Genomic DNA, 26,089 nt, shown 5'->3' on the forward strand with positions numbered 1-26,089 from the left:
TTTCTTCTCTGTGCATTTGCCACCCGCAAAGGCAAGAGTCGGTGTACTGGCACTCGCTGAGCGCGGCGTCTGGACGGCATTTCCTGAGAATCTCCACCGCCACACCTGGGGAGGCGGCCATGGCTCTTCGAGACGTTTTCGACAGCAGCGATGGTAAAGAGACGCCGAACTTGGATGAGGAGATGGGCGGACTGGCCGCAGTCGGAGCGGAGGGCGAGACTGAAATGAGCAGGCGGAAAGAGCAGCTAGCAGTTGTGGACGATGTCCAGCAAGAACAGCAACAGCAGCAGGTCCCGAGATCGGTTCTGCGACGGTCTCTAGGCGTCGTGGGCCGAGTGCTGCTCTGGATGCCGCCGTCGTGTCGATACGACCCGGTTAAGCCGCCCGAGTTCACCATGGGGCTAAACATGCTCTTCTCGTTTGTGCGTTGTCTAGTCCTTTCAGCCTCTGGGCTCTGGCTCGTTTGGACTCTCTGACCGGATGCAGGCCACGACAGCAACTGTCGGCAATCTCTACTGTGCGTGCCAGTCTTTTTTATTTTTCCTTGTGCCCACCACTGACCTCCCAGACAACCAGCCGATCTTGTACCAGATTGCCGACACGTTTGACGTCTCGTACGAGCGGTCGTCGATCATCGCGACGCTGATGCAGGCCGGCTACGCGACAGGCATCGTGCTGCTCTGCCCGATCGGCGACGTGCTGCCGCGCCGGCCGATGATCCTGGCGCTGGTGGCGCTGACGGCGCTGCTCTGGCTGGGCCTCTGCCTAACCGACTCCTTTGCCGTCTTTTCCGGGCTCTCGTACATCTGCGGCTTCACCACCGTGACGCCGCAGCTGATGCTGCCGCTGGTCGGCGACCTGGCACCGCCGCACCGCCGGGCAGCCGCGCTCGCCATCGTGGTCTCGGGCCTGTCGTTGGGCATGCTGGTGGCGCGCGTCGTTGCTGGTCTCGTGGCCAACTACACATCCTGGCGCAACGTGTATTGGTTCAGCTTCGGCGCCCAGGCCGTCGTGCTGGCCTCGCTCTTCTGCTTCATGCCCGACTACCCGACCAAGAACAGTTTGGCCGAGGAGGCGGCAGCAGGAGACGAATCCGCAGGACGGGGCCGTAGCAGAACTGCCCTCCACCAGATCCTTCGCCTCTGCCGCGTCCTCTACGGCGGCATCGTCATGCTGCTCGTCCGCCAGCCGACTCTCGTGCAGGCCTGCCTCATTGTCTACTGCCTCAGCGCCGTCTTCACCAGCTACTGGACCACGCTGTCGTTCCTGCTGGCCTCGCCGCCCTACAACTATCCGTCCTTTGCGATCGGCCTCTTCGGCCTCATCGGTATCGTCATCATCTGCTTCGGCCCCTTTTACGGTCGCTTTGTCATCGACCGCATCGTTCCCACCGTCGCCGTCCTCCTCGGTAACGCGCTCGAGATTACCGGCGTCGCCATCGGCGTCGGCATCGGCACCTTTTCTGTCGCTGGCCCTGTCATCCAGGCCATCTTCATCGACTTTGGTAATCAGTGCTCCAACATCGCCCTGCGCACCTCCATCTATGGACTCGCTCCCAAGGCCCAGAACCGCATCAATGCCGCCTACATGATTGCCTCCTTCACCGGCCAGCTGAGTGGCTCGGCCGCCGGAAATCGGCTCTATGCCCAGGGCGGATGGCGCTACAGCGGTGCCCTGAGTCGTAAGTGTCGACTGGCCGACCTTGTCTATCATCACTGCCATCTACTGACACCCTGCATAGTCGGCTTTCTTGGCTTTGCCACGCTCATCTGTCTGGCCAGAGGTCCCCGCGAGACCGGCTGGGTCGGCTGGCATGGCGGCTGGTCTATCCGCAAAGACTCCAAGCCAACAAAGCCGGTCTCGGCAGAATCTTCGGGCGAAGAAGGAGTGGTTTCTGACGCTGTTCAAGAGAAGGTGGCATAGCTAGACTAGAGTATATCACATTATAGTTGATTACGTAATCGTACTTCTCCTGTTTTGTCAAGATGTGTCAAGTAGCCAGACTATTGGTGGAATCGGCGCGCATTCTCTCTTCAAAACAAGACTCGTCCCTGACACATGACGAAATATGACCACGCCCTACTCAAGTGGGGGGTGTGCAGCATTCTAACTCACGCTTCTGGACGCTCTTGACTGTGGAGACCAGCCTGAACGCGTCCGAAAAGATATCGCAATTGGTGGAAATTGGGTTCAGTCCCTGGACTAACCCCAGACAAAGACGACGGGCATGGAGGAAATCCGGGGTAGAGAGCCTAACGAGTATTTCCGCCAGTAGTTGTAGTTGAGTGGAGCCTCGTTATCTGGAGGGGAAATCCGGGGCGGCAGATGAAATGAGCCATCCAGGATAGCCTGGCCTGGCCTATTTGTCTTGTATGGAGCAGCAGTAGCTAGATGCTCATCTTCACAATTCTTGGCAGCCAGTCAGAAGGACACCTGCCGTAAACAGGCAAATAAGCACAGTCTAGGGTGGCTGAAAATGCCAAGACTTCGCTAAAGTCTTTTACGATCAAGGCGCCATCAATCATCTCAAAGTTGGCCCCTCCATCCTCAATATTCCGTCAGCCAATAGAGGGAATGTATTGCTCTTCCCGTGCAGAGACATGTCGTGCCATTCTTTACCCCATTGCAGCATTATAGGACCTGGTGGGCAATGCATCAATACATTATAAAACCGCCACCTTTCTCCTCAACCTCCGCTTTGCGTTCCAAGCATCTGAAAACACAGTCTCATCGGACGCCAAAATGGCAATTTCTAAGCGAGTCTACAACTGGTATGAGCTTGTTCCTGTATCCCAAAGACCATGTCTGACCTTTCTGACGGTCTCAGGTGCATTTCCATGGTGGCGGCAGGATGTATGGTCCTCTACGGCTACGATGCCTCTGTGTTCAACTCGGTGCAAGGCTCGAAGAACTGGTTGAACTGGTTTGATCTCGACCCGGTATGTGGATCATGGAGATGCGGAAGCTCTCTGTCTCTCAGTCCCCTCTCTGACAGAACAGAAACGAGACTCGTACCTGATCGGCCTTATCAACACGGCCTACACAATCGGGGCCATTGTTGCCGGCTTCTTCTTTGGTGGGCCCATTGCTGACTATCTCGGCCGTCGTTGGGGCATGGGCATCGGTTGCTTCCTGACCATCATCGCCACGTTCATGCAAACGTTTGCGCCACACCACAATCTCGGATGCTTTATTGGCGGACGTGTCATTATTGGCCTAGGCCAGGGACTGGCTTTGAGTGGGTTTGCCCTTTCTCGACTAGCTTTTTCCTCTCTTTTTTTCCTCCTTCTGACCGTCCAGCTGCTGGCCCCGTTTATATTGGCGAGATGGCACCGCCCGAGATCCGGGGCCTGATCATGGCCTTCTGGCAGCTCTTCTACTCGGTCGGCTCCTTTATCGCGTACTGGATCAACTACGCCTGCTCGCTGCACCGGGCCCGGTTGGGCGAGTGGGACTGGAAGATGGTCGTGATCTTCCAGATGCTCGTGCCGGCCATCATCATCGCCCTGCTGCCCTGGCAGCCCGAGTCGCCGCGCTGGCACATCCAGAAGAACAACGACGTCGAGGGCGCGAGGGCGGCGCTGCGCCGCATCCGCGAGTCGGATGCCCAGGTCGAGGATGAGATCCTGGTGATCCGCGAGGCCATCGAGTACGAGCGCGAGGCCATCGCGCACAGCTACGCAGCTCTGTTCCGGGATCCGTCTGTGCGCCGGCGGCTCTACTTCGCCTTCATGCTCAACGTCGGCCAGCAGCTCACTGGTCAGGGCACGCTCAACAGCTACAGCACGGCCATCTACAAGAAGGTCTGGACCTCGACCACCACGATCAACCTGATCAACGCCCTCAACGCCACCTTTGGCATCCTCTTCACGCTAAACGCCACCTGGACGGCCGACCGCTTCGGCCGCCGCTGGCTCTTCATCGTCGGTGCCGTCGGCATGGGCTTGTGCATGCTCTGCGTCTCTGTCGTCGGCCTCGCTACGCCCACTACCAACGGGACCAAGTCTCAGCCGGTCGGCATCGCCATCGTATTCCTCCTCTTCCTCTTCATCTTCTTCTACAAGCCCTCCTGGGGCGCCACCACCTGGATCTGGACCTCCGAGGTCTTCTCCATGAACGTCCGCGCCCAGGCTGTTGGCATGTGCTCCCAGATGCAAAATGTCGCCAACACCATCTTCCAGCAGTTCTTCCCTACCTTCCTCAACCGTGAGAGCCCCTGGTCTTCCTATTCTTCCTCTGCTATCTACTGCTCAAACACTGACAATCACAGACTCTGGTCTCAAGTGCCTCTTTTTCTTCATGTCCGTCAACTTCTGTCTTGCCATTCTCGTTTATTTCCTCATCCCCGAGACCAAGAAGGTGCCCTTGGAAGAGATCGACGTTCTTTTTGGCGGTGCCAATCACGTTGACAAGGGTGCCGACATGCTCGGTGTCCCCGAATCAAAGAGAAGTGCTAGGCATAATGATAATAGGGGTGGTGCGAGCAAATCAGAATACCAGGAGCGAAGTGTAGAACAGGCTGCTTAAGGGGGGGAATGAGGGCCTTTTCTGTTTGGCAGAAGGCAGCCACTGTAATCGCGGAGAAAATTGCTTCGAATGTCAGGATTTCTTTCAATAAAGTAATTGTCTGCACATTCACGTTTTCAGCAGGTAAATTAATAGGTGCTAAATGGAGTCCATCAAAGGTGGTGTTGTGAGCGATTGAAGCCGGAAAGAATCAGTCTTCACAACCACAAACGCTGCACACTCTCACCTCAGAGAAAGTTAGCGTAGGTAGCGATCAAAAAGATTAGAGAGCGTCTGAATCACTGATGCTGAAGCTGTGAATAATCCATAGGATCACAATCGGGATGACAAGTAATCACGTGCAGCTCTCTTATTGCCACATAAGACAGCCCACGAAGTAACCTTCTCAAAGGGAAGTTCCTTTAAAGCCCACGTGTCTAGGTCCCTTGATGGCGACGAAGGAACCGTCGAGGCCGCAAACAAGAGCCAAATCCAATTTAGCTTTATCCAGATGTCCGGAAGCCAAACGAAGCACAGTGCGGATTTTGATCACACGATATACACACTGTTCTTGTCCGCAACGTCGTAAACACTTCAACAAGTGAGAGGAAGAGCTCAACCTGGAACGTCCAGGACGTAATTGGGAGAAGTCGAGTAAGCCAAAAAGGCGGGGTAGGGCGCATGAGGGGTTGTTGCCCTCCTCTCTGCATAAATTGCAGTCTCCCAGCCGCACCTAGTTGTCATCCTGCCCGTTGTTATGTTTTTCCATTCATTTTTGTTGCTTTGCCTATTTTAGTTTGCCTCTTCGATGCTCGGTCGAGTCTTCAACCAAAATGGAAGCTAAACTAAGTGGTAGGAAGCGCAAATGGCTTCGCGAGAAGCTGCACAAAGGAAGGGGCAAGAATGGCTACGACCGAGACGTTTCTTCCAGCCGGAATGCTTCTAAGGTTTCGGTGATAGTCGACGTCCAAAGCGCCCCAGAAGCCTCTTCGAAACAAGACACCGAGCCTCCCTCGACGCTGTTCAAGACCACGGATGAACATATGGACCAACCGACTGTCACTGATATTTCCAGCGAGCTATGGACACGGGCATACGACAGATTGAAGTCAGGCGAGGAAACCGCTACGCTGGTCGAGGCATACGAAGGCGTGCTGTTTGGGATTATCCGAAATGACACGGATCTTGATGACAGTGAAGAAGGCAAGGAGAAAGACAGCGTGAGCATCAGCACCACAACACCGAACGACGCAGAAAAGATCAACAATCCGCTCCAAACTAGCGGCGGCTCCGGCCGCATCGATATTATGGAACAAGCCACCAGAGTCGCGCTTGCACGTGCGAAGAAGCACAAGTCTGTTCACGAAGCGGTCAAGGACACAGCTGAATTTATTAAAGAAATTGAGAGCACGGTGTCGAGTATGCTCACGGCCTACCCGCCGGCTGCCATGGCATGGTCTGGCATCTGTATGATCCTGCCTATCCTTGCCAGTCCCTCAGTGCAGCGGCTGGAGATGTGTGTCGGGCTCGAACACGTTATGGACAAGCTGGAGTGGTATATGGCACTTGCGCGAGTGGCGTTCCGCAGCAACTGGAATGCAGACCCAGCCTCAGCCCAGATGCTGGAGCTGACCAAAAACAAGGTCGTAGAGCTGTACGCAGCCCTACTGGAGTACGAGATGCAGTGCGTGTGCGAGTGTTTCAAAACGAGCCGCTTCGTCAGGAGCATGCGCGTGTTGCTCACCATCGACGACTGGAAGGAGCGAATTCAGACGGTCAAAGACAAAGAAACCGAAATCAAAGACCAGCTGAAGCAGCACAAAATGGTCCAGAACACCGACACACTCGACCACATCAGCAAAGACACGTCCAAGTACGATGCGTGGCTGAATAGTGTTCCAGACCGCATCGAGGGCACGTGTGAGTGGTTTGTACACCATATCCACTTCCGCCATTGGCTCGAATCCTGCCAGAGCAGTTTGCTTCTGGTTGAACTGCAGACGCCGGCTGTGGCAAGTCGGTCCTTTCGCGCTACCTCGTGAAGACGGTGTTGCCTGACCGCTTACTTGAGAGCGGCGACAATGCCGTGATCGCATACTTTTTCTTCAGCGAAGGCGCAGAGACCAGTCTTGCGCGCGCTTTGTGCGCCATCGTCCACCAGCTGCTCTGCAGCTGCGAAAAACTTGTTGATCTAGTGGAGGGAGACATCTCGAAAGCTGGCGAGGCTCTGATTGGAAACTGGTCCCGGCTCTGGGACATTTTCCAGAAGTGTGTGGCCTCAGAAACAGCTAACCGGACGTGATCTGTGTCATTGACGCACTCGATGAATGCGAACCGTCAGATGTACGAACCTTGATCGGCAACTTTCAGACATTGGTGGAGTCCCTTTCGACGAACAAGAAGGGCTCCCTGAAAGTCGTCATGACTACCCGCGGCTACCCTGGAATTGTCGAAAGGTTTCGGTTTCGGCAGGATTCTAGTAGCATCCGGCTCGCAGGCGAGAACAGCGAGGAGATTGCTCAGATCCAAGACGAGATTGCCATCGTCATAAATCACAAGCTAGACAAGCTGGCCGAAGCAAAAAATCTAAAAACAGAGCGGGTAAATAAGCTGCGCAGCCTTCTTGCCAATCAAGGCGGCAATCAGAGGACGTACCTTTGGGTGCACCTCATCTTTGCCGTTTTGGAAAATAACAACCGCAACGTGGAAACTGAGTGGGCACGGCGAATCAACACTCTTCCCGACACTGTCAATGAAGCCTACGAGAAGCTGCTTGGTGCCATTCCGGATGACGATCGCGCCAGAGTCAGAAATCTTTTACATCTCATGTTTGTTGCGTATATACCGCTTACTCTCGTCGATGCCGCAGTCCTTATGAATGCTCGGGAAACATATGAAGCGTCTACGGATAATCCTGAGCAAGAAATCGGCGTGCTTGAGGTCGAATCTGCGGACAGCTTCTGCGGATGGGTCTTGTCGACATGCCACTGCTTCGTCACAGTGTACGGGAATACGCTGTAATTCATACATCAGACTGCCAGAGAGTTTCTATCTCGAGCAGACCGTCTAGAAGCAAACCCGGGAAAGTTTGAGAAATCCATCTCCGAGAGAGAAGCTCTCAAGTCTTCACAAATGTCGATGGTGCGTTCGCCGTCAACGACATCCACGACAGGTTTTGGCCTGCATACGAGAGGCTATGGGTAAACCGAAGGCCTAGTGACGAAGACTATTTGCACTCTAAAAAATGGCTAGGCGCATCATGGTTCATCAGTGAAAATAACAACAAGTACTCTTGGTCAACGGGGCTGATGCGTTTTATGGCAAACCGTGGTCATTACCGGCCGCTACATTGCATCCTAAACCAGGTTGATACAGAAGAAATGCAAAGCGAAGATGCTGAAGCTTGTCTTGAGTCTGCAATAGTAGGCGGTCATGTTGATTGCTTGCAACTCCTCATCAGCAGCGGCTTTGAGTCAAATTTCCAGTCATTTTTCACAGAAGAATACAATGCACTACTTCTCGCCATAGACAATTACTTGCCGGAGATGGTCCGTTATATTCTCGAATACAACACCGGAAGGCGCAAAGAGGGCGCATGGAAGGCCGATATTGTCAACCTCGGACGCGAACATACACCGTTGCACTACGCCATTCAACATTCAAGAAAATATTCAGGAACGCATATCCTCGATATCATCAAACTGCTGTTGAATTATGGCGCTAAAACTGATTGTCGAGACGAGGATAACAACACGCCACTTCACCTCGCATGTTCTACAACTAATCACCACTCAGCGGCAATTGTAAAATGCCTCCTAAATCATGGCGCTGGGGTTGATGATCGGAACTGGCGTTCCATCACACCACTTCAAGTCGCATGCACGTCGCCGGATAGATACAACATAAAGGTCGTGAACACTCTTCTAGAACATGGCGCTGAAGTTAATTCTCGAGACAATGATAACCGCACGCCACTTCACCGGATCTATTTTTGTATCACCAGAGAGTCAGCGACAGTTGTAAAATGCCTTCTGAATCATGGCGCTGGGGTGAATGACCGGTGCGCAGGCGGCTTCACGGCGCTTCATTTTGCTTGCCTCTCCGATGAACCAGATGTCATGGAGGTCGCGCAGGTCTTACTGGATAATGGCGCTGGCATAAATATTCAGATTGACTTAGAATGGACACCCCTACACGTAGCTTGTTACAAGGCTGATGTGGGAATGGCCAGCCTCTTGTAGCCAACGCATCCCACGTGAACAAGGACGGGAAAAGTCCTCTTGACCTCGTTTCCGCCTATATGGCGACCGACAACGATCCGGATGCGTTCAAGCGCCTATGGAACTGGGTCTTGGAGAAATTCGGCTCTGATGTAGACAGCTCTGACCCTGACGGCTCTAGTGAAGATTCCGCTGTTGCAGCCGTATCTAATTCCGTCGATGCAGCCATATCTGATTCCGTCGATGCAGCCATATATCATGCGGTTTTCCATGATGCAGATGAGACAGTCATGGTATACATTCTAGGTGAAGCACGTCATTTCCCAGAGGTAGGACATGATGACCTCCTCCTTCTCAAGGCTGCTGGCGTTCCACAGTTTGGTGCCCCAGAATTGATCCAGATTCTGGACAACAAGAAAAGGTACTGGAAAATCCGGGATCTTATCCGCATTATTCGCACGATTGGCAGAGATGCACCGACGGGAAAAAAGGAGAAAGACGATTTTCTTAATGCCGTTAGCCGTATTTCTGAACTTCCTATCCAAAAGGCTCGGAAGATAGTTGAGTTATTAGTGACCCGGGGTGCATTGTCAGGGGCAGAAGCAATGAAGTTGGCCGAACAAGAGAAACAGGAGACAAGAAGCGAGTAAGAGTAAGAAAACGAAGAATAATGAGAGAACGGCAGCAGAAGACACCGTGAAACGAGGTACGGCATTTTCCATATATTCACTTTGGTTTAGCAGTGATAGTTTGTCTTAAGCTTCTCTCAGATTGGGTTAGTGTAGTGGAACAGAATAGTGATCGACTGGCATGGCTGAAGCAAACGAACAGCTCAGTTCTCAAATATGACAACCCCTTCCGCACGTGGTCAGATTCAGCGACGGGGCCTCCGAGATGAGGCTGTGCCCGAAAATGCTAGCCCCTGACATCCTGAACGACACAAGTAATACTTTTATCAATCTGCCAATGTTATCATTCCCGTCAATCTACCAGCATTTACCTGGGCTAGTTCTATACTGGTAGGCATAAGGGATAAGAAAGCGGATTTGGGGCTGAATATGCCGCCAGCATGCTGCTCAATATTTGGGGGTTATCAAATCTCCGATGCTGTTGGTCCTGCATGACACGGTTTCTAGAATTCTCGTGGAATGACTCCACTGCAGCAGAGCTCCAGGATGAGCTCTAGACAGCCACCGGCGAAAGCCGAGACATGAAACTCAAAGGAAGTGTCATTAAGATAATAGTGTATGATCTTATACCCTGTCTTTCGTCCAGCTTCAACTCCAACGACGAGCAGGGTCAGTGCTAGCGTCTTCCAAAATGTAGGGCGAGCTGGAGGTGTTGACGGAACCGTGAAGTTATAAGCAGCCAGATCCCACCATACTGTGATAGCTATCCACATCTGTTCGTCCACAATTACTTCGCCAGACTTGCATGTTGGCCCATCAAACTACAGTCGAAGTCACATTGATCGCTTTCCAAATTCTTTTTCACTTCCCAATCATCACGATAAAATGGCTGACAGCGTCGTTGACAAAACGACAGAGCCATCAGTTGACTATGGCCGCTCTGGCTATGAGATTACCAAAGGAGAAAGTACGCGAGATCTCCCCAGCACTACTTCATGTAGAAGTAGCTCCAAACTGACGTACCGCTATAGAAGACAAGGGGACGAAGCCGCGATAAATTGAGGGAGTTGTTTTAAAGCCGTTCTAGCTCTCTAGTGCCTGAGGAAGACTTAGATATGAAGGGACATGTTGCATATTAGGAGACCATAGAATTACATGCTTGATTTTAATGCTTCTTGTCAATATGTGTGTGTACTCCGTAGGCTAATAACCGATTTCGTCTTTTCAAAATCTGCTTTGCCCCACACGTTCTCGTAGCACTGATAGCTTGCAGTAATGGCGAAATGTATAACTATTTGATATCTCTTGTAGTATAGTGGTCAGTATACGGGCTTGTCACGCCCGGGACCCGGGTTCAATTCCCGGCGAGAGAGCTCGTTCAATATTTGCTTTTTTGCATTGCAACCGCTTCCCGATTTCTTTTTTCTTTCGACACTAAAGATAGTAAACAAACTAGCTAGACGACCGTTCAATTGATTACGGCCGTTCGTCGCTGTTCGACGTTGGCTTTCCGTATATACTTTGTAAGAAAACAGGCTAGATTTATTATTATAAGACATAACAAAACGAACTACCATTGCAATTCAAGCGTCAAATTCCCAGAGTTCGTCAGTGTTGTTCCAGCGAGCCCCGCTTTTGATCGTTGTCCAAAACGCTTTGATGACAGCTTTGGCCTTGGTGCTGGGGCCACCCTTGGCGATAGAACTCAGGGTCTGCTCGATCTGCTCCTGTGAGCTTGCACCAAAGACGACAGAGTCGCCATGCTCCCGGCTGAGATAGAGCTTGCCGCTGCTGGTAGGCCAGCACAGGGAGCAGCTCAGATTCGGCGTAGCAGACGGCGAGACAGCCATGAAAGGCCTGGCCAGGGGCGTATTAAAGTCGGGCTGTTGCGGGTATCATGCTGCCCTATTTGGTGTCGGTGGAAAAGTGGTTGCCGACGTTTGTCTGGCCAAGACGCTCCTCGGACAAACCATAGACCTGGAAAGAGTCGAGCTTGGTGACGTCGTGGGCTTCGAGAATGGACAAGGTTTTGCAATGTCTTCGTCTGAGCAGAAGGGATCGCGTACGCCCACATTTCCGAAGATGATGGGGACTGGCTGGGAAGACAATTTGGCAGCTACTTAAAGAGGTAGTTTCTGGGTTATGATGACGGTGGGAGACATGCTGCAGTGGGCGAATTTAGCACTTAGCCTCAAGCCTTAATTGGCAGACAACACATCCATATCGGCCTGCATCCTCTCGAAGATATTCTCTCAGAGACACTGTTGCTTTTGTCAGGCGTGCATTCTGTGCGAGGGAAGTAGCTGATGCAGGGTCGCAGCTGCTACAGTCTTAGTGCATGCTAGTGGGCAGCTTTCCAACAAATAGGAGTAATAGCTCAGATGGGAGAGCGCCAGCCTGAAGAGCTGGAGGTCCTCGGTTCGATCCCGAGTTGCTCCAAATTTCTTTTTGCTTTTCAGGTACTTGATCTTTAACGTTCGACAAAAGGCTTGCTTTTTTGTCCACATGAGTCTTCAAGTTGTTTTCCCTTGTCACATGTTATGCCTTGTAGAATAGACCGGCCCTATGTGAAGTTGTCGCTGTAGAACAAACACTCTCGCAATTTCCAGCATAAACTCCCTATCAACTCCCCCTATGCATGCTCTCCCACCTCCCGGACCGTCTGCAGGAAGATGTCTGGGTCGTGGCCGAAGCGACCGAGGAAGAGCCCGTCGACGACGCCGGCCAGCTGGGTGAACAGGCCAGGTCCGGCACTGCCACCGTAGAGGATGCGGGTACGGGCAGCAGCGCGACGCCGGACGGCCGCCGAAGCGCGCAGGCCTGTGACGACGGCGCGGACGTGGGCTGCGCTGGCGGGCCTGGCGGCACCGATGGCCCAGACGGGCTCGTAGGCGAGCAGAACGTCGGCGTCATCGGGGATGGCAGCGAGGACGGGTGTGACTTGGGCGACGACAGTAGCGATAGCCAAGGGGACTCGTTCGTCTTCGCTGATTTCGCCGTTTCCATCGTCCTCCCCAATACACACCAACGGCACCATGCCATTCCGGACAATGGCAGTCGCCTTGGCAGCGGTACTGGCATCGGTCTCGCCAAAGAGGCGGCGGCGTTCGGCATGGCCAATCTCGACGATGCGGACGCCCAGCTCGGCCAACACGGCCGGCGAGATGACGCCGGTAAAGGCGCCGTAGTCATCGGAGCCGCAGTCCTGGGCGCCCGCCTGCAGACCCAATCCCGACGCCTGCAGACGCCCTACGACCGCGGCTAGCGACACAAAGTCGGGCAGCACAAAGACGTCGACGCGGTCGAGCAGGCGGCCGCGCTGGTCTATCGTGTTCGCGTCCTCGTCGGCGGCAAAACGCTGGATCAGGGCCTTGGTATAATCGCGCGTGCGCGCCAGCGAAAAGTACATCTTGGTAGAGACGCCCACAATGGGTCGGCGCCTCTCTGCCATGGCTGGTGGAGTGGATGTGAATGGAACGAGGTTTGTGTGAAATGTGAAAAAATCATGTCGGCGTGGAAGCTGCTTTTGTTGCACTCGTTGGAACTTGCACCAAAGACTATGGGATGACTAAGCATATTGTATTCCCTTCTATCCCGTTCTGTAGTTCTTCATCGGCAACCACCTACGCCTTCCCCGCGCTTCCGAACCAGTGCATATACTGTTCGATAGCGTCCTGCATGCGGCGGGTGCCAGCCTCGATGACGGAGGTGAGGAGGCGGCCGTGCATCTCATGCTGGACGTCGGCATAGTGGCGGTTCATGCCCTTGTTGATGTTGACGCGAGCGACGCCGCGGGCGATGCAGGCGGCGAAGATGTCGGGTGTGAAGGGGTCCGCGCCGTGGAGGACGAGGCGAACGCGATCGCCGACGGCGCGATAGACAGCCTCGAGACGGTCGAGCTCGAGGCGGATGCCGCGCGGGCCGTATTCGCCGTGGACGTTGCCAAAAGCAGGCGCGAGCATCTCGATGCCGGTCGCGACAAACTCTTCAGCCTGCTCAGGCGTCGTGAGAACAGCCTCGAGATCGGCCGTCTCGGCCACGCCGTCCTCGCCGCCCTCGATGCGGCCGGGCTCGGCCTCAGCAGCGATGCCGCGCGCATGACAGTAGGCGACCAGCTCGTGCGTCTTCGACAGGTTCTCGTCGCGATCGTAGTGGCTCATATCGCACATGATGCTGTCGAAGCCGTCCGGGATGTCGGCCGCCCGGCGGACCAGCTCCGGCGTCTGCGCGTGGTCTAGGTGCAGCGCGATCGGCACTGAGGCACCGTGGGCCGCCGTCGCGGCAGCTCGCACCAACGCCTCGCCCGCATACTCGATCGCCCACGGAAACAGCAACACCATGGCCGGTGATCGCGTCGCTTCGGCCGCCCGCACTGTCGCCATCACCGACTCGATGTTGTAGCAGCACATGCCGGCCACGGCGTAACCGCCCGCCCGCGCGGCGTTGAGGATCGCCATCGACCGGTTCTGTTCCAACGGAGGACGAGTCATGGTGGGTGAAGGTGGAGTTAAAGGTGTGAGGTGTGAAGGTGGCTGACAGTTTGTTCGAGCAGACAGTTAATTTAGCAGCCGTCTTCAGACAGTCCGAACAGCTCTAGTCGCATTCTGCATCGGCGATATAAGCCAACCGGAAGCTCGCAACAACACCATACCGACCTCGGCTCTCGCTTCCGTCATCCGCTTTTCCGTCTTAACCGCTCGTATGAGACTCGTGTGAAGATCATGCAAAAGGACGCTGTGCCGTGTCTCCACGTGATGTGACAGCATCCGATTGGACAGTACGCGTATACACCGTGTTCGCACTGTCCTTGCATCACGCACCGGATATGTACTTTGTGTGGGAGGTCGATTAAATGGGTGCTGTTGGTGGGAAATCATACTTGGCCGTCATTATTGATCTTCTCTTTGATCTTATTCGTCTTTCAACTGTCACTTGGTTCCTGTCTGTTCCTCCGGTATCACTTCTCCTCCCTCCCCCCCCTCCATCCCCCACAATGTCTCTCTCCGACGTTGCCTTCATCGGCCTCGGCGCCATGGGTTTCGGCATGGCCACGAACCTGTTGCGTCACGGCTATTCCGTCACCGGCTTTGATGCCTGTCCGCCCACGCTGGCCCGCTTTGCCGCTGCCGGTGGCAAGACGGCCGCGACCCCAGCAGCTGCGGTAGCCGGCTGTGCCGTGTGCGTCTGCATGGTCGCGACGGCAGCACAGGTGCAAGCAGTGCTCGTGGATGGCCCGGACGCAGCGATGCCGGCACTGCCCCGACAGGCGACCGTGCTGGTGTGCTCGACGGTGCCGTGCGGCTACATCCAGGCGCTGGCGCGACAGCTCCAAAGCTGCCGTCCGGACGTGGTGCTATACGACGCGCCGGTCTCCGGGGGGGCCGTCCGAGCAGCCGAGGGGACGCTGACGATTATGGGTGCACACACGACCGATCCGTCCGCAGCGGCTCCCGGTCTCGCTGTTCTGCAGACCCTCGCTCACGACGACTGCCTCTACTTGGTCGACGGCATCGGCGCTGGCAGCAACACTAAGATGGCTTACTAGGTGCTGTCGGCTAACTAGATCCTGGCAGCCAGCGAGGCCGTCGGGCTGGCCGTCGGGCTAGCCGTCCCGCTCGACCAGACGCTGCTGGACGGCCTCGACGCATCCGCTGGCGCCTCCTGGATGCTCGCCAACCGCGGACCGCGCATGCTGGTCGGCTTCCAGCCCGTAGCCAGCGCGCTCGACATCATCGTCAAGGATACGGCCATCATCACGAGCGAGGCCCGACGGGTCGACTTTCCGGCCCTCCTGACCAGCGTGGCCGAGAGCTCGTATCTGGATGCGGTCGCTCGCGGTTGGGGCCGTGACGACGATTCCGGCCTGCTCCGTCTCTATTCGGCCGATCCGTCGCCTGGTGCCGTCTCGGCCGAAGAAGCCATTGCTGCTGTCGAAACCATCGTCCCCTCCCATCTCGTCGTCTCCCTCCTCAAGGGCATCCATCTCGTCGCCGCTGCCGAGTCGCTTGCTTTGGCTGCTCACCTCGGCCTCGACCTCGACGCCGTCCTCGCCCTCTGCTGTGACGCCGCTGGCGGAAGCGCCATGCTCACTGCCCATGGCCCAGCCATCATCTCCGCCATCCGCCGCACTCCGCTCGATGCGCTTACTCCCGACATCGACACCCTCGACTCTGTCTTCCGCGGCCTCGCCGCTGCCGTCCACGCCGCCCAGCTGCTTAAGCTGCCCGTCCGTCTGGGCACCCAGGCTCTCAATATCCTCGCTCTCGCCCGTCGCCAGATCGGCACCAGCTGCTCTGTCGTCCCGGCCGGAGCGGTTGTCAGAGTGTGGCAGATGGACTGATGACCTGTTGTACTCCGTAGATTATAGGTCAATAAGAGCACGTGCGAAAATAGTGGGTCTTGTCCCACAATACTCCATACTACTCCGTAATACTCCGTACTTCGTATCTTACTTACTTCGTACTCCGTCATAACAAAAACAACTCCATCCGTACGGAATACGTCGTACTCGTACACCCCGAATATACAGTCCTCACCTTCGCCTAAACAACATTAAAAACATCTACATCTATTATATCATCTCTGGCTAAGACTTCTTATAGAACATTCTGTATAAACAACTGATTATTTACCCCTCTGACCCATTATCTACCTTCTTATCCCCCCTACCATAACTCACACGTCGGCTCCTTCACCGGACACTGAAACGCCTCCCGGAAACCCCGCGAGTTGGCCACGGTGCCCTTGATCCGCACGGCATCCGGCGAGTGCTCGTCTGTCACCACCCGGTTGGTCAGCATAGCCGGCCGCCACTTGCTGCACCACGCATTGCCAAACGACACGTAAAACAGCTGCTCGTGCGTAAAGTGCTCCAGTCCCGGCAGCGAGAGCTCTAGACCGGCCTTGGTCGTGCTCCGCCGCGCATGCCACGCCGACCACGCCGCCGTCAGCCCGCCCGAGTCCGCAATGTTCTCGCCCAGCGTCTGCTCGCCGTTGATGTGCACCGGTCCGTCCTTGCCCTCGACCGTGAAGTTGCTAAACTCCTCCACCAGACACTGCGCCCGCGCCTGGAATGCTGCAATCGTCCCGTTCGTCCACCAGTTGCTGTACCGCCCGTGCAGGTCGTAGTGCCGCCCGTTGTTGTCAAATGCGTGCGAGAGCTCGTGACCTGCCACCGCTCCAAACGCCCCGTAGCTCACGTAACTCGGCAGGTCCACCCCGAACAGCGGAAACTGCATGATCGCCGCCGGGAACACAATCTCATTGTGCGGTGGGTTGTAGTACGCGTTCACCGTCGCCGCCGTCATCCCCCATCGCTGCATGTCCGTCGCCCGGCCTAGCGCCGACCACTCCTCCCGCCCGTCAAACCGCCGCGCCGACACCACGTTGCCAAAGTGCGACCCGCTGATCTTCAGCGTCGCGTAGTATGCCTGCAGCTCCGCCGCGTCCATGATGTTTGGTGACGCGCTTGGGTAGCCCACCTTCTGGTCGATGTTGTGCACCTTTTCGGCCGCCACCGTCTTAACCTCGTCGTCCATCCATGAGAGCCCAGCAAAGTTGCGCAGGTACGCTGCCTTGATGTCCGAGATGATCTGGTTGCCAAACTCCTTGGCTGCTGCCGAGAACGCCACCTCCACGTAGAACCGGCTGAGCACCCAGCCCACCGAGCTGCCCACGCTCCGGACGCACGTCCGCCACCGCTCCGGCTCCGCGTTCGCGTCCTTGCCTTGCAGCACGTTCTGGAACTGCAGCAGCGGCTGGATCTCCGGCCCCAACACCGCTCCGCTAAACGACGTGATCAGTCGCCAGTAGAAGAAGTTGTGCACCACCTCGGCTGGCGTGTCCGCCACAATCCTCGACACGTTGGCCAGAATGTCGGGAAACGCCGTGATCGTCGTGTTGAGAGCGTAGTCCTTCGGCACGAGCGCCTTCAGCATGCCCTTGAGCCCAAACTGTGGCACCAGCTTGGCCGTTGCCCCCACCGACATCATGTTGTACGTCTTTGTCACGTCGAACATGTCCTGAGGCTCCGGTGCTGCCGCTACCAGCCGGGACTCGAGCTTAACCAGCGCCGCAGCCGCCTCTGTTCCTGCTCCGATCGTCGCCACCTTGGGATTGAGCGCGCCCAGTACCTTGGCCATAGCCTCCTGGTACTTGGCCACAATTTGCTTGTCCTTAAAGTGCGACTTGGATGGTAGCCCCACGCTCACCATCGGGCTCACGCTGATTGTCTGCGTCTCTGGCTCCTTTTCGTCCTCGCTGACTCCAAAATTAAAGAACGCACCGACGCCCACCTTTTGCAGATACAGCATCGCTCCGGAGTAGTCTCCATCGCTGCTGAACGTCGCCGCAACGTCGTCGATCAGCTTCAGAATCGGAGAGATCCCAACCTTGGCAATGGCTTCCGTGTCCATGCATGCGTCGTAAGCTTCCTTCATCGCGTCAAAGTTCTGCTCGTCGGCCGACCTGGTCGACGCAGCCAGATTCAACGGCGAAAAAGCCGAGTGGCTCGACGATCCAGGGTAGTCGCCCTCCAGTATGTGTCTGATCGTCGACGTCACCCTGTCGTCGATGAGTCCGAGTGCATCAATCATGCCCTGGTCTGCTCGCATATCGTGGCTCTCGTGCCACCCGCCGCAGACAAACTCTTCAAAATCGGTGCAGGGATCGATGTTCGTGTAGTTGGGCGACAGGTTCTGTAGGTATTCCGATGCAGCGTGGATGCAGGCCGGCGTCAGGCAAAGTGCCACGCCTGAGCCGGGGATTGTCCGTGGCCAGAGAGCTGTCTCACGCATCAGTATAACGGTCCCAGGAATGGCTGGCCGACAGAGAGCATTGCATCCTTACCGGCAGTGAGAACAACGCCTACAATCAGAAACACCGCCAGAATCCGGAAGATGCCAATGGCCGACAGATACTTCTTCAAAATGTCGTACGTCTGGTTCAGCTTCTGGGCTGCTCCCGTCTCCGGCACAGCTGCCTCATCGGGGTGGCCGAGCAGCGGCGAGGTCTCGGTGCCATCGTTTTGCCTCGAGGGACCTCCCGCGTCCGCTCCAGAAGAGGACGCCATCGGGAGTAGTCGGCTGAGAAGGCTGCAAAATGAAAGTCGAAGCTCTCAGCCAAAATGTATAATTTTCGGTTGTAGAAAGCACGACGATGAAAGAGTGGCCAGTTCAAAAGGAATGGACGGCAGAAGAGGGAGTTGCCTAGCTGTGAGATGACGCAGGTCTTAGTCTTTTATTTACAAACAGCTGCTGACGATGACTAACAAGGCGGCAGCTAGTACCCCACAGCCGATCAGCTGGCTCGTGTTTATTAGCACCTGATCCTGGGTGACCGTCACCCAAGCTGGACCTGCATTTCCGGTCCAGGTCAGGGGCCAGATGTCACTGCTTAGTCATCAATCCTGATAACCGATAACGCGCGAAGCAGCCACCCTGTCGTCACAACGCGCGACGCCGAGAAAAAGGAGCTTTGCCTCTGGCGACGACCTTGTCGACACCCGACCCATCTACCAGTTTTCCCTCCAGCTCTGCGTCTACGACTCTCCACGTTCCTTTGCCAATTTCATTTCACCCGCCGTTTTTACCATTGCCAAAGCGCGCCGTTCCCGAGCATTTGTCACCTCTTCACACAATGGCGACTGTAGCGAAAAAGGACAGATACTCGGTTATCCTGCCAACGTTCAACGAGCGGCAGAACCTGCCGATCATCACCTGGCTGCTGAACCGGATGTTCACCGAGAGGTAGGTGGGGAGAGGGGCGAATGGGGCGGAGACAGGAACAAGGACAATACGCCGTACGCGCTGCTAACCCGCACAGCAAGCTGGACTGGGAGCTCATCATCGTCGACGACGGCTCGCCCGACGGCACGGAGGAGGTGGCCAAGCAGCTGGTCAAGGCGTATGCGCCGCATATCATCCTCCAGACGCGCACCGGCAAGCTCGGGCTCGGCACAGCGTACGTGCACGGGCTGCAGTTTGCGACCGGCAACTTTATCATCATCATGGACGCGGACTTTTCGCACCACCCCAAGTTCATCCCGCAGATGATTGCCAAGCAAAAGGCGGGCGACTACGACATCGTCACCGGCACGCGCTACGCCCCCGGCGGCGGCGTCTACGGCTGGGACCTCAAGCGCAAGCTCACCAGCAAGGGCGCCAACATCTTTGCCGACACGGTGCTCCGGCCGGGCGTCTCCGACCTGACCGGCTCTTTTCGGCTGTACAAGCGGGCCGTGCTGGAGAAGCTGTTTGAGAGCACCGACGTGCGCGGCTTCAGCATGCAGATGGCCCTCGCCGTCACCGCAAAGGCCCTCGGCTACACCATCGCTGAGGTGCCCATCACCTTTGTCGATCGCGTCTACGGAAACTCCAAGATGGGCGTCGGCGAGATCGCCGAGTACGTTCTCGGCGTCGGCAGCCTCTGGCTCAAGGTGTGAGCGAACGGGCACATGTATGATACTAGGGCGTTGAGCAGTAATACGACAAGTGATTTTGCGCACAAAGCAGGCAGACGAGACGTTACTCCGTATTATCGATTCCATGCACCCCGTAATGCAATGCACATCCACCTCACAGCTTGAAATCAGCATTGACCCGTTCCCAGCCGTCGGTGGACGGGGTCCTGTCGGCCATGCGCTGGGCCAGCTGCTGCTTCAAGCTCTTGGACCGGTCGCTGCAGAGCTCGTACATGGTGGAGAGGTTGAAGAGCAGCGTGTGGGACGAGTAGCCGGCATCGACGAGGCTCTCGAGGACGGCCCGTCCCTGGGGGGTGTTAGAGAAAGGAAGGAGAGACGGGAACAAAGAAAAAAAAGAGAAAGACTGACCTCTTGCATTTGGCCGACGTAGAGCAGACAGACGGCCAGGTTGACGCCGATCATCTCGTCCGCGGGCGCGTCTCGGTGCAGATCGCGCCACGTGACCAGAGCCGAAGCGTAGTCATCATCGGCCATATCGCAGAGGGCCGAGACGATGCGAGGGCCGAGGTCATTGTCGTCGGCAGACGGATCAGCAGCGGCGACAGAGGCGACACGATGCATCTCTGCGCGGGCAGCCTCGACGTCGCCGATGTGCAGCCATAGGAGGGCACGAGCGGCCTCGAGACGGCGATTCGGGACAGGATGGCGGCCGCGGGTGGTGATCAAGCCAGCCTCGGTCTCATCGTCACGACCGATGCCCGTCTCAGGCCCATCACGACCACCTCCACCGGCCATGCTGGTCAGGTGAGCCGCGGCGCCGGCCATGTCGTCCATCTCGATGAGGGCGCCGGCGACCTTGAGCCCGAGCTCGGCCAGCCGGCCCTTCCACAGCTCGCTGGCCGAGTGATCGTGGCGGGCGAGCGCGGCAGCGGCACGGCGACGAGACTCGCGGGCGAGGTCGTAGTAGCTCATGATGGCGCGGCGCGGATCGCCAAAACCGAGCGCCTGCAGCCGGACGTTGAGCACGCGCAGCTCCCACGGGACCAGGTGCTCACCCGTGGCCGCGTCGTAGTAGAAGCTGCTGTTGAGGTCCTCGAGAGCCCGACCCTCCTGGGCGGCCAGCGGCATGGCGTCGATCAGCACGAGACAGGCCAGGCGGGTGTACAGCAGCCCAAAGATGCGGCCGTGGTCGGTCGGGTCGATCGCCCGTTCCTTCTCGTCTTCGGAGCCGCCTCCCAAGCCCGTCAGCTGCTGTGCGGCCACGATGGCGGCAGCCCGGAACTGGCCGGCCGTCAGCAGATCGGCCAGCGGCGTGTCTGGTGCTGGCTGCTGCGGTGAGCTGCGAAACGGCGGCGGCAGGCTCGCCATCGAGAGCGGGTGGTAGATGGCCGGCTTCAGCAAAAAGGAAAAGTCTTTGGGCCGCGGCGCCTCGGCCGTCGTGGCCCCACCCATCGCCGACCGGGTGGCCGGCAAGTGTGGCAGCGGTGACCGCAGTCCCGGCGACAGGGCCGGCGACCGGCTTTGGCGCCGGTTTGAAGGCGACAACATCGACATCGATGCGGGCGACGATGCAGCAGCAGCCGCTCTCTCTGGCTGCTGCGTGGCCACAGACACCGGCACGTTCTTGCTGAATACGCGCAGACAGATGTAAGCAAAGCGGAAGCGACGGACAAATCACAGCGTGCCGAATGGCATGTCATACTCTTCCATGTCCAGTGGACCTTTGGTCGACGACCGGGGCCTCGTGGCTGTCGATCGCTCCCTGTTAGGCACTCCCCTCGTGACGGTTGGAAAAGGGGGACGGCAGCTCACCCACGGTCGACGACTTGTTCCTCGCATGGCCCCGGATCGGAACCGACTGCGCTGGCTTGTCCATTCTGCACTGGGCCTGCTGTGGCAGCGACGTTGGATGCTGCTTGTTTCGGACGATGATGCCGTAGCCGCCCCGTTTTGTCCATAGCCCGCCTAACTACTCACAGTATGCACATATGCAGGTGTATGCGCTTAGGCGTACATTCTGTTGGAGTCCCCGCTCTCAGCCGGCTTTGTTCTCGTCAGTCTTTCAAATTGTCCTGTGTATACTCCGTACTATTGCTCCGATTCCGGGTTGCAGGACAGTATCTAACTTTCACTATCCCAAGTACGAATGCTTTGTACTACTAGTGCCAATATTGCATAGCGTCACATCTGCCATCGAGGTCACTGATCACTCTCCGAATTCCTCGTCTCGCTTATACCAAACATGCAATCCAGCCCCTTCTCCGGTGCACAAGCAGTCTCCCCTTGTTGTTCCTCGCGCCAGTCAGCCTACGCCATCGCTTCCGTGCTTCCAATCATCGCCATCATGTCTCATGGCACAAACGTTTCACAGGTTTCAGAACAGTCCACGGAGCACGGAGCAACGAAAAAGGCGTTCTCATTCTGCTGAAAGTTCCGTCATCTTTCTCCCGTTCCGCAGAACACGGCAATGATATATTGTCCTCGTTTCCCCCAACTTTTACCCACCCGGACCTTTGGGACCAAAAGAAGACAAGCATACACGAGACCACACACAACAAAAGAGAGTAAAAGCATAAACAATAACCTCATTCCCGCCGAAACGTAAACGTATCCCGAGTATAGCGACAAAAAAACAGACGGCAAACATCGTACAGTCACAAGTTTCCTGGGCAAGATGAACGAGACACTTGTTTTCAATGAACAATAACCGCCCCATCAGATACAACGAAAGCTGAGCGGGAAAACATCGTTACCAGCACTTAGGCCTGAAAGATTGGCCACAACTAGATCATATGTGCGCCACATAAAAGACGAGCCTAGCTCTAGTGGTAGTTGCCACCCCACCCGCGCTGCTGCTGGTTCGCATAGTAGCTGTTCGCAGCGAAACCCTGGCCGTGGCCACCGTGGCCGCCGTAGCCGCCGTACGGGTTGTTCGTGTGGCTCTGGTTGGCTCCGGCACTCATGCCATAGCCGCCGCCAGCCACCGACTGGTTGCCGTGGAGACCGCTGTGGCCCTGCAGGTGAGTCGGGTAGCCACCGTAGCTGCTGATACCCTGCTGGCTAGACTGCGGCGGCGGTAGCCCCGGCTGCGATGCCTGCGTGTTGGTGGCTGACCCTGGACGCGCCCCGCCGAGCGACGGGCTCGGCCCAGTAGCACCCTTGGGGTCGCCGTACGGCTTCAGATCATCCGCACCGGCTTGCTGTGCGCTTGCCTGCGAAGGCGGCGCTCCGAATCCCTGGCCCGCCTGCGCCTGGTATGCCGCAGCGCCTGCACGGCCAAAGCTGCCGTCATGGCCACTGCCGTAACTCGACGGCTGGCCAGAGCCGACGCGGCCGTACTCGCCCAGCCCGGTTGCCAGAGAATTGGTCTCGGCACCGCGGTGCAGAGACGAACCGGCTGCAAACGTCGACGCCTGCGAGATGTTGTGCTCATACGGCGTCGGCGTCACGCCGTAGCCGGGGTGGTGGTTGCCGTATCCCTTGCCGTACGGCCCAAAGTTGCCCTGTGCGAAGCTTCCGTATTGGTTCATCTGGTTCATGTACTGGTTGTAGTACGGGCTGGTGAAGTACGGGTGGTTGTACGGGTACTGGCTGGCCTGAGGCTGCTGTTGAGACTGGGCTTGACCATTCTGGACCGCGCCAGGCTGCTGCGCCTGTTGGGGCTGGCCAGGAGCAGGGGGGTTGGGCGTGGTCGATCCGCTGTTCTGAGCATCTGCAACCACCGGGGCCGCTGCGCCTGCGGCAGCAGCACCGAATCGGGACGCGTTGCTCTGGGGGTACTGGTTGAGAGAGTCATTCAGCGGGTATCCGCCATAAGGGCGCTGGTTCTGGAGAGCATCCTGGTGTCCCTGAGCAGCATGTTGGCCATAGGCCTGGTTGTAGTAGTTGAACGGCACCCGGCTCTGCGCATCAGCAGAGGTGTAGTACTGCGAGTAGTCGCCAGGGGCTGAGCTGTAAGCGGCCTGGGCCTGCTGGGCCTGCGCCTGCGGCTGAGACGAAGCGGGCACGTTCTGGAAGCTGTCGAATGGGGGGGTGGCTGCTGGCTGGCCGTAGGCGTCGAACGGCTTCTGGGCAAATGCCGTCTCCTGAGCGAAGCGGCCATACGGCTGTGCTGCCGGCACCGATTGGGCTGCAGAGTATGTGGGTCAGTTGGGGCAGCAAAAGACCGCCTTGGCGGCTGTGAAGCTGTCAACGCTTTCTGGAGCTTACCTTGGGCGGCAGACGGAGCGGCCTGCTGGGGAACAGAAGGGACGGCTGCTGATAACGTGTTAGTCTGAAGCTCTCCAGCATGCAGGACGTTGACAGTGTGGCTACCTGCTGGCCCTGTGGGCGGCAGGACGGAAGCAGTGGCCGCCGGGGCAGCTGGCCGCTGTGCGGCGAATGTGTCTGAAACAGCCGAAGGCGCAATAGCTGGCGGGAGGGCAGCACGGGGGTGTGCGGTAGGAGAGTCGTCGGGAGGCTGGGCACGTGTCTCCGGCTCCTCGCGGTCGCCGTCGATATCGTCGTCGCCGCCGCTAAAGTTGAGAGCGCCAAACTGCACAGTGGCACGGTCGACCTCGCGGTTGACTGGCATGCGCACAGCCTCCTCCTGGTCGAGCACCCGGCGGGAGTAGCTGGGCGTCCGGACAGCCGCACGGTCAGTGGCCTTGAGTGCAGACGTGGCAAATCCGCTGCCTGCATTCTTGGGCAGAGATCCGACTGCTGGCTGGGTTGCAGGCGCCGGCGAGCTAGTTCCGGCCAACGCTGTGCCGCGAGTATCCCATGAGTCGGCGGCTTCGCTGCGGATGGTGTCGGTAGTGAGGGGGGTGGAGGTGTCGGTCACCCGCTCCAGGTTGCTCTCCGTGAGCTTGTCCTGGCTTGGTGCGACGGCGACGTCCGGTATGGCAACAGCGGGCACGGCAACTTCTGGAATGGCCACTTCCTCCTTTACGGCTGGCTGTGCTGGTTCTTCGGGTTCGGCTACTGGTTCTGGTTCCGCCTCGGTGGGCGCTGAAGCGACGGCGGCGGTGGCAGGTTGAGAGGGGGGAGTTTCAATCGTTTCGGGGGCGGGTTTCGGTACCGGAGGAGTTTCCTTGGGCTTCACAACAGGTTTCGGTGCTGCCGACTGGCGAAGCATGCTTGCCCAGGTCTTCGGTGCTGGAGTAGTTGATTCAGGGGCAGTTGTCTTGGGGGTGGGGGCGGGGGTAGAAGCGGGTTCATTAGTCGTAAGGGCCGGCGTGGTATTAGGGGGGACGCTGTCATCGTTGGATTCGGGATTGCTTTCCCAGGCCCGCGATTCTTCCGTCGGTACGGAGAGCTGGGTTTTCTCGGGGCGGGTTCCGTTTGTAGGCTGAGCCGAGCGGCCACGTGGAGTACGGCCGCCTCTCTCGACTGTCCTGGCCCGTCCACGAGTGCGTTCGGCTGCCCCAGTGGTCCTGCCAGTCCTGGAGTTGCTGCCGGGAGCTGATTCGCCTGCAGCTGAGGGCTTCGGCTTCGCACGTTCCTTCTTAGGTTTGGAGACCTCGTCCCATTGCGAGATGGTGCCTGTGATGTGCAGTTTTGTCAGAAAGGGCTAAGAGGGGGGGTGAGCTCTGCCAGAGAGCTCGTGTGGAGATGCGGGTGGCAAGAAGGGAGGGGGAGAGCATGATGAGAGTTGCGAGAATACGGACCTTCAGCAATTCGGGTGACCGTCAGATTCTCGTCTCCGTCAGTCTCGCGGAGGGCAAACAGGATGTCGACCTCGGACCAATCGGTGAACATTTCCTTGATCAAGGACGTCTTAGCTCCATAGAGCTTCTTCAGTTGCCCAATCTCGCCTTCGTCCTCGATGCCGGCCAGGCTGTCATCGTGCTTGAGGGGTGCGTCGCCGTTTGTCGCGCCTGCTGGCCGGTCTCGGTTACGCGTGCTTCCCCGACTGCCAAAACCTCCTCTGCCACCTCGGCTGGCACCCCGACCGCCACGGGAGGGCGTCGGGCGAGTCTGTGGCTCGGTGGACATTTCTGTAAAATAACTGTTGATGTGACGATGAGGTTAAAGCCCACCGGTAGATGAGGACAGCTCGGAGATGGATGTGGTCCGGAACAAGAGACCTAGGGGGGGGGGCGGGGGGGGGGGGGTAGGACGAAGCGAAGAGATTTTTCGTCTTTTCTGCCTTTCGGTTTGGGTGCAGAGAAGGCGCAAAAGAAGCTGGGAAAAAGGGAGGGCGACCAACCGAAGCAGACCAGGAGGAGGCAATGCAACGGGAGAGCAAGCCCGCAAAGGCAGAAAGACACGAGCGTGCTGTTGGGGACAAAACGGCGATGGTGCGGCGGATGGATCGACGGTTGCGGAGAAGC

The 26,089-nt window shown here is 57.2% G+C and overlaps 11 protein-coding genes across 11 annotated transcripts; 5 read left to right on the plus strand and 6 right to left on the minus strand.

Moving 5' to 3' along the window:
- Nucleotides 1-119: 119 nt before the first annotated feature.
- CMQ_7716 (major facilitator superfamily transporter dha1 transporter) lies at nucleotides 120-1,923 on the plus strand (the record flags this gene model as incomplete). The annotated part of the gene is made up of 4 exons (XM_014314721.1): nucleotides 120-422; nucleotides 487-517; nucleotides 569-1,681; nucleotides 1,742-1,923. The coding sequence occupies 4 exons, from the start codon at nucleotides 120-122 to the stop codon at nucleotides 1,921-1,923; spliced, it is 1,629 nt and encodes a 542-aa protein (XP_014170196.1).
- An 819-nt stretch (nucleotides 1,924-2,742) lies between these two features.
- On the plus strand, nucleotides 2,743-4,527 carry CMQ_7509 (major facilitator superfamily transporter sugar; the record flags this gene model as incomplete). Its single annotated transcript, XM_014314514.1, has 5 exons — nucleotides 2,743-2,771; nucleotides 2,828-2,939; nucleotides 3,001-3,238; nucleotides 3,301-4,206; nucleotides 4,271-4,527. 5 exons carry the CDS (start codon nucleotides 2,743-2,745, stop codon nucleotides 4,525-4,527), a joined length of 1,542 nt encoding a protein of 513 aa, XP_014169989.1.
- Nucleotides 4,528-5,339: 812 nt separating this feature from the next.
- On the plus strand, nucleotides 5,340-7,527 carry CMQ_7602 (nacht and wd40 domain containing protein; the record flags this gene model as incomplete). Its single annotated transcript, XM_014314607.1, has 3 exons — nucleotides 5,340-6,426; nucleotides 6,507-6,776; nucleotides 6,848-7,527. The coding sequence occupies 3 exons, from the start codon at nucleotides 5,340-5,342 to the stop codon at nucleotides 7,525-7,527; spliced, it is 2,037 nt and encodes a 678-aa protein (XP_014170082.1).
- A 3,411-nt stretch (nucleotides 7,528-10,938) lies between these two features.
- On the minus strand, nucleotides 10,939-11,205 carry CMQ_7220 (uncharacterized protein; the record flags this gene model as incomplete). The annotated part of the gene is made up of 1 exon (XM_014314225.1): nucleotides 10,939-11,205. The coding sequence occupies one exon, from the start codon at nucleotides 11,203-11,205 to the stop codon at nucleotides 10,939-10,941; it is 267 nt and encodes an 88-aa protein (XP_014169700.1).
- A 782-nt stretch (nucleotides 11,206-11,987) lies between these two features.
- On the minus strand, nucleotides 11,988-12,806 carry CMQ_7518 (triosephosphate isomerase; the record flags this gene model as incomplete). Its single annotated transcript, XM_014314523.1, has 1 exon — nucleotides 11,988-12,806. The coding sequence occupies one exon, from the start codon at nucleotides 12,804-12,806 to the stop codon at nucleotides 11,988-11,990; it is 819 nt and encodes a 272-aa protein (XP_014169998.1).
- A 172-nt stretch (nucleotides 12,807-12,978) lies between these two features.
- Nucleotides 12,979-13,845, minus strand: CMQ_7581 (fructose-bisphosphate aldolase; the record flags this gene model as incomplete). The annotated part of the gene is made up of 1 exon (XM_014314586.1): nucleotides 12,979-13,845. The coding sequence occupies one exon, from the start codon at nucleotides 13,843-13,845 to the stop codon at nucleotides 12,979-12,981; it is 867 nt and encodes a 288-aa protein (XP_014170061.1).
- A 503-nt stretch (nucleotides 13,846-14,348) lies between these two features.
- Nucleotides 14,349-15,695, plus strand: CMQ_7722 (phosphogluconate dehydrogenase; the record flags this gene model as incomplete). The annotated part of the gene is made up of 2 exons (XM_014314727.1): nucleotides 14,349-14,855; nucleotides 14,919-15,695. The coding sequence occupies 2 exons, from the start codon at nucleotides 14,349-14,351 to the stop codon at nucleotides 15,693-15,695; spliced, it is 1,284 nt and encodes a 427-aa protein (XP_014170202.1).
- Nucleotides 15,696-16,020: 325 nt separating this feature from the next.
- Nucleotides 16,021-18,425, minus strand: CMQ_7671 (endothelin-converting enzyme; the record flags this gene model as incomplete). The annotated part of the gene is made up of 2 exons (XM_014314676.1): nucleotides 16,021-18,137; nucleotides 18,203-18,425. The coding sequence occupies 2 exons, from the start codon at nucleotides 18,423-18,425 to the stop codon at nucleotides 16,021-16,023; spliced, it is 2,340 nt and encodes a 779-aa protein (XP_014170151.1).
- Nucleotides 18,426-18,991: 566 nt separating this feature from the next.
- CMQ_7189 (dolichol-phosphate mannosyltransferase) lies at nucleotides 18,992-19,796 on the plus strand (the record flags this gene model as incomplete). The annotated part of the gene is made up of 2 exons (XM_014314194.1): nucleotides 18,992-19,101; nucleotides 19,178-19,796. 2 exons carry the CDS (start codon nucleotides 18,992-18,994, stop codon nucleotides 19,794-19,796), a joined length of 729 nt encoding a protein of 242 aa, XP_014169669.1.
- Nucleotides 19,797-19,929: 133 nt separating this feature from the next.
- Nucleotides 19,930-21,651, minus strand: CMQ_7048 (uncharacterized protein; the record flags this gene model as incomplete). Its single annotated transcript, XM_014314053.1, has 4 exons — nucleotides 19,930-20,121; nucleotides 20,184-21,402; nucleotides 21,478-21,523; nucleotides 21,588-21,651. The coding sequence occupies 4 exons, from the start codon at nucleotides 21,649-21,651 to the stop codon at nucleotides 19,930-19,932; spliced, it is 1,521 nt and encodes a 506-aa protein (XP_014169528.1).
- A 946-nt stretch (nucleotides 21,652-22,597) lies between these two features.
- Nucleotides 22,598-25,751, minus strand: CMQ_7374 (rnapii degradation factor; the record flags this gene model as incomplete). Its single annotated transcript, XM_014314379.1, has 3 exons — nucleotides 22,598-23,904; nucleotides 23,985-25,298; nucleotides 25,424-25,751. 3 exons carry the CDS (start codon nucleotides 25,749-25,751, stop codon nucleotides 22,598-22,600), a joined length of 2,949 nt encoding a protein of 982 aa, XP_014169854.1.
- Between the last annotated feature and the right edge of the window lie 338 nt (nucleotides 25,752-26,089).

This window comes from Grosmannia clavigera (assembly GCF_000143105.1).
Source record: "Grosmannia clavigera kw1407 unplaced genomic scaffold GCSC_173, whole genome shotgun sequence".
NCBI lineage: Eukaryota > Fungi > Ascomycota > Sordariomycetes > Ophiostomatales > Ophiostomataceae > Leptographium > Leptographium clavigerum.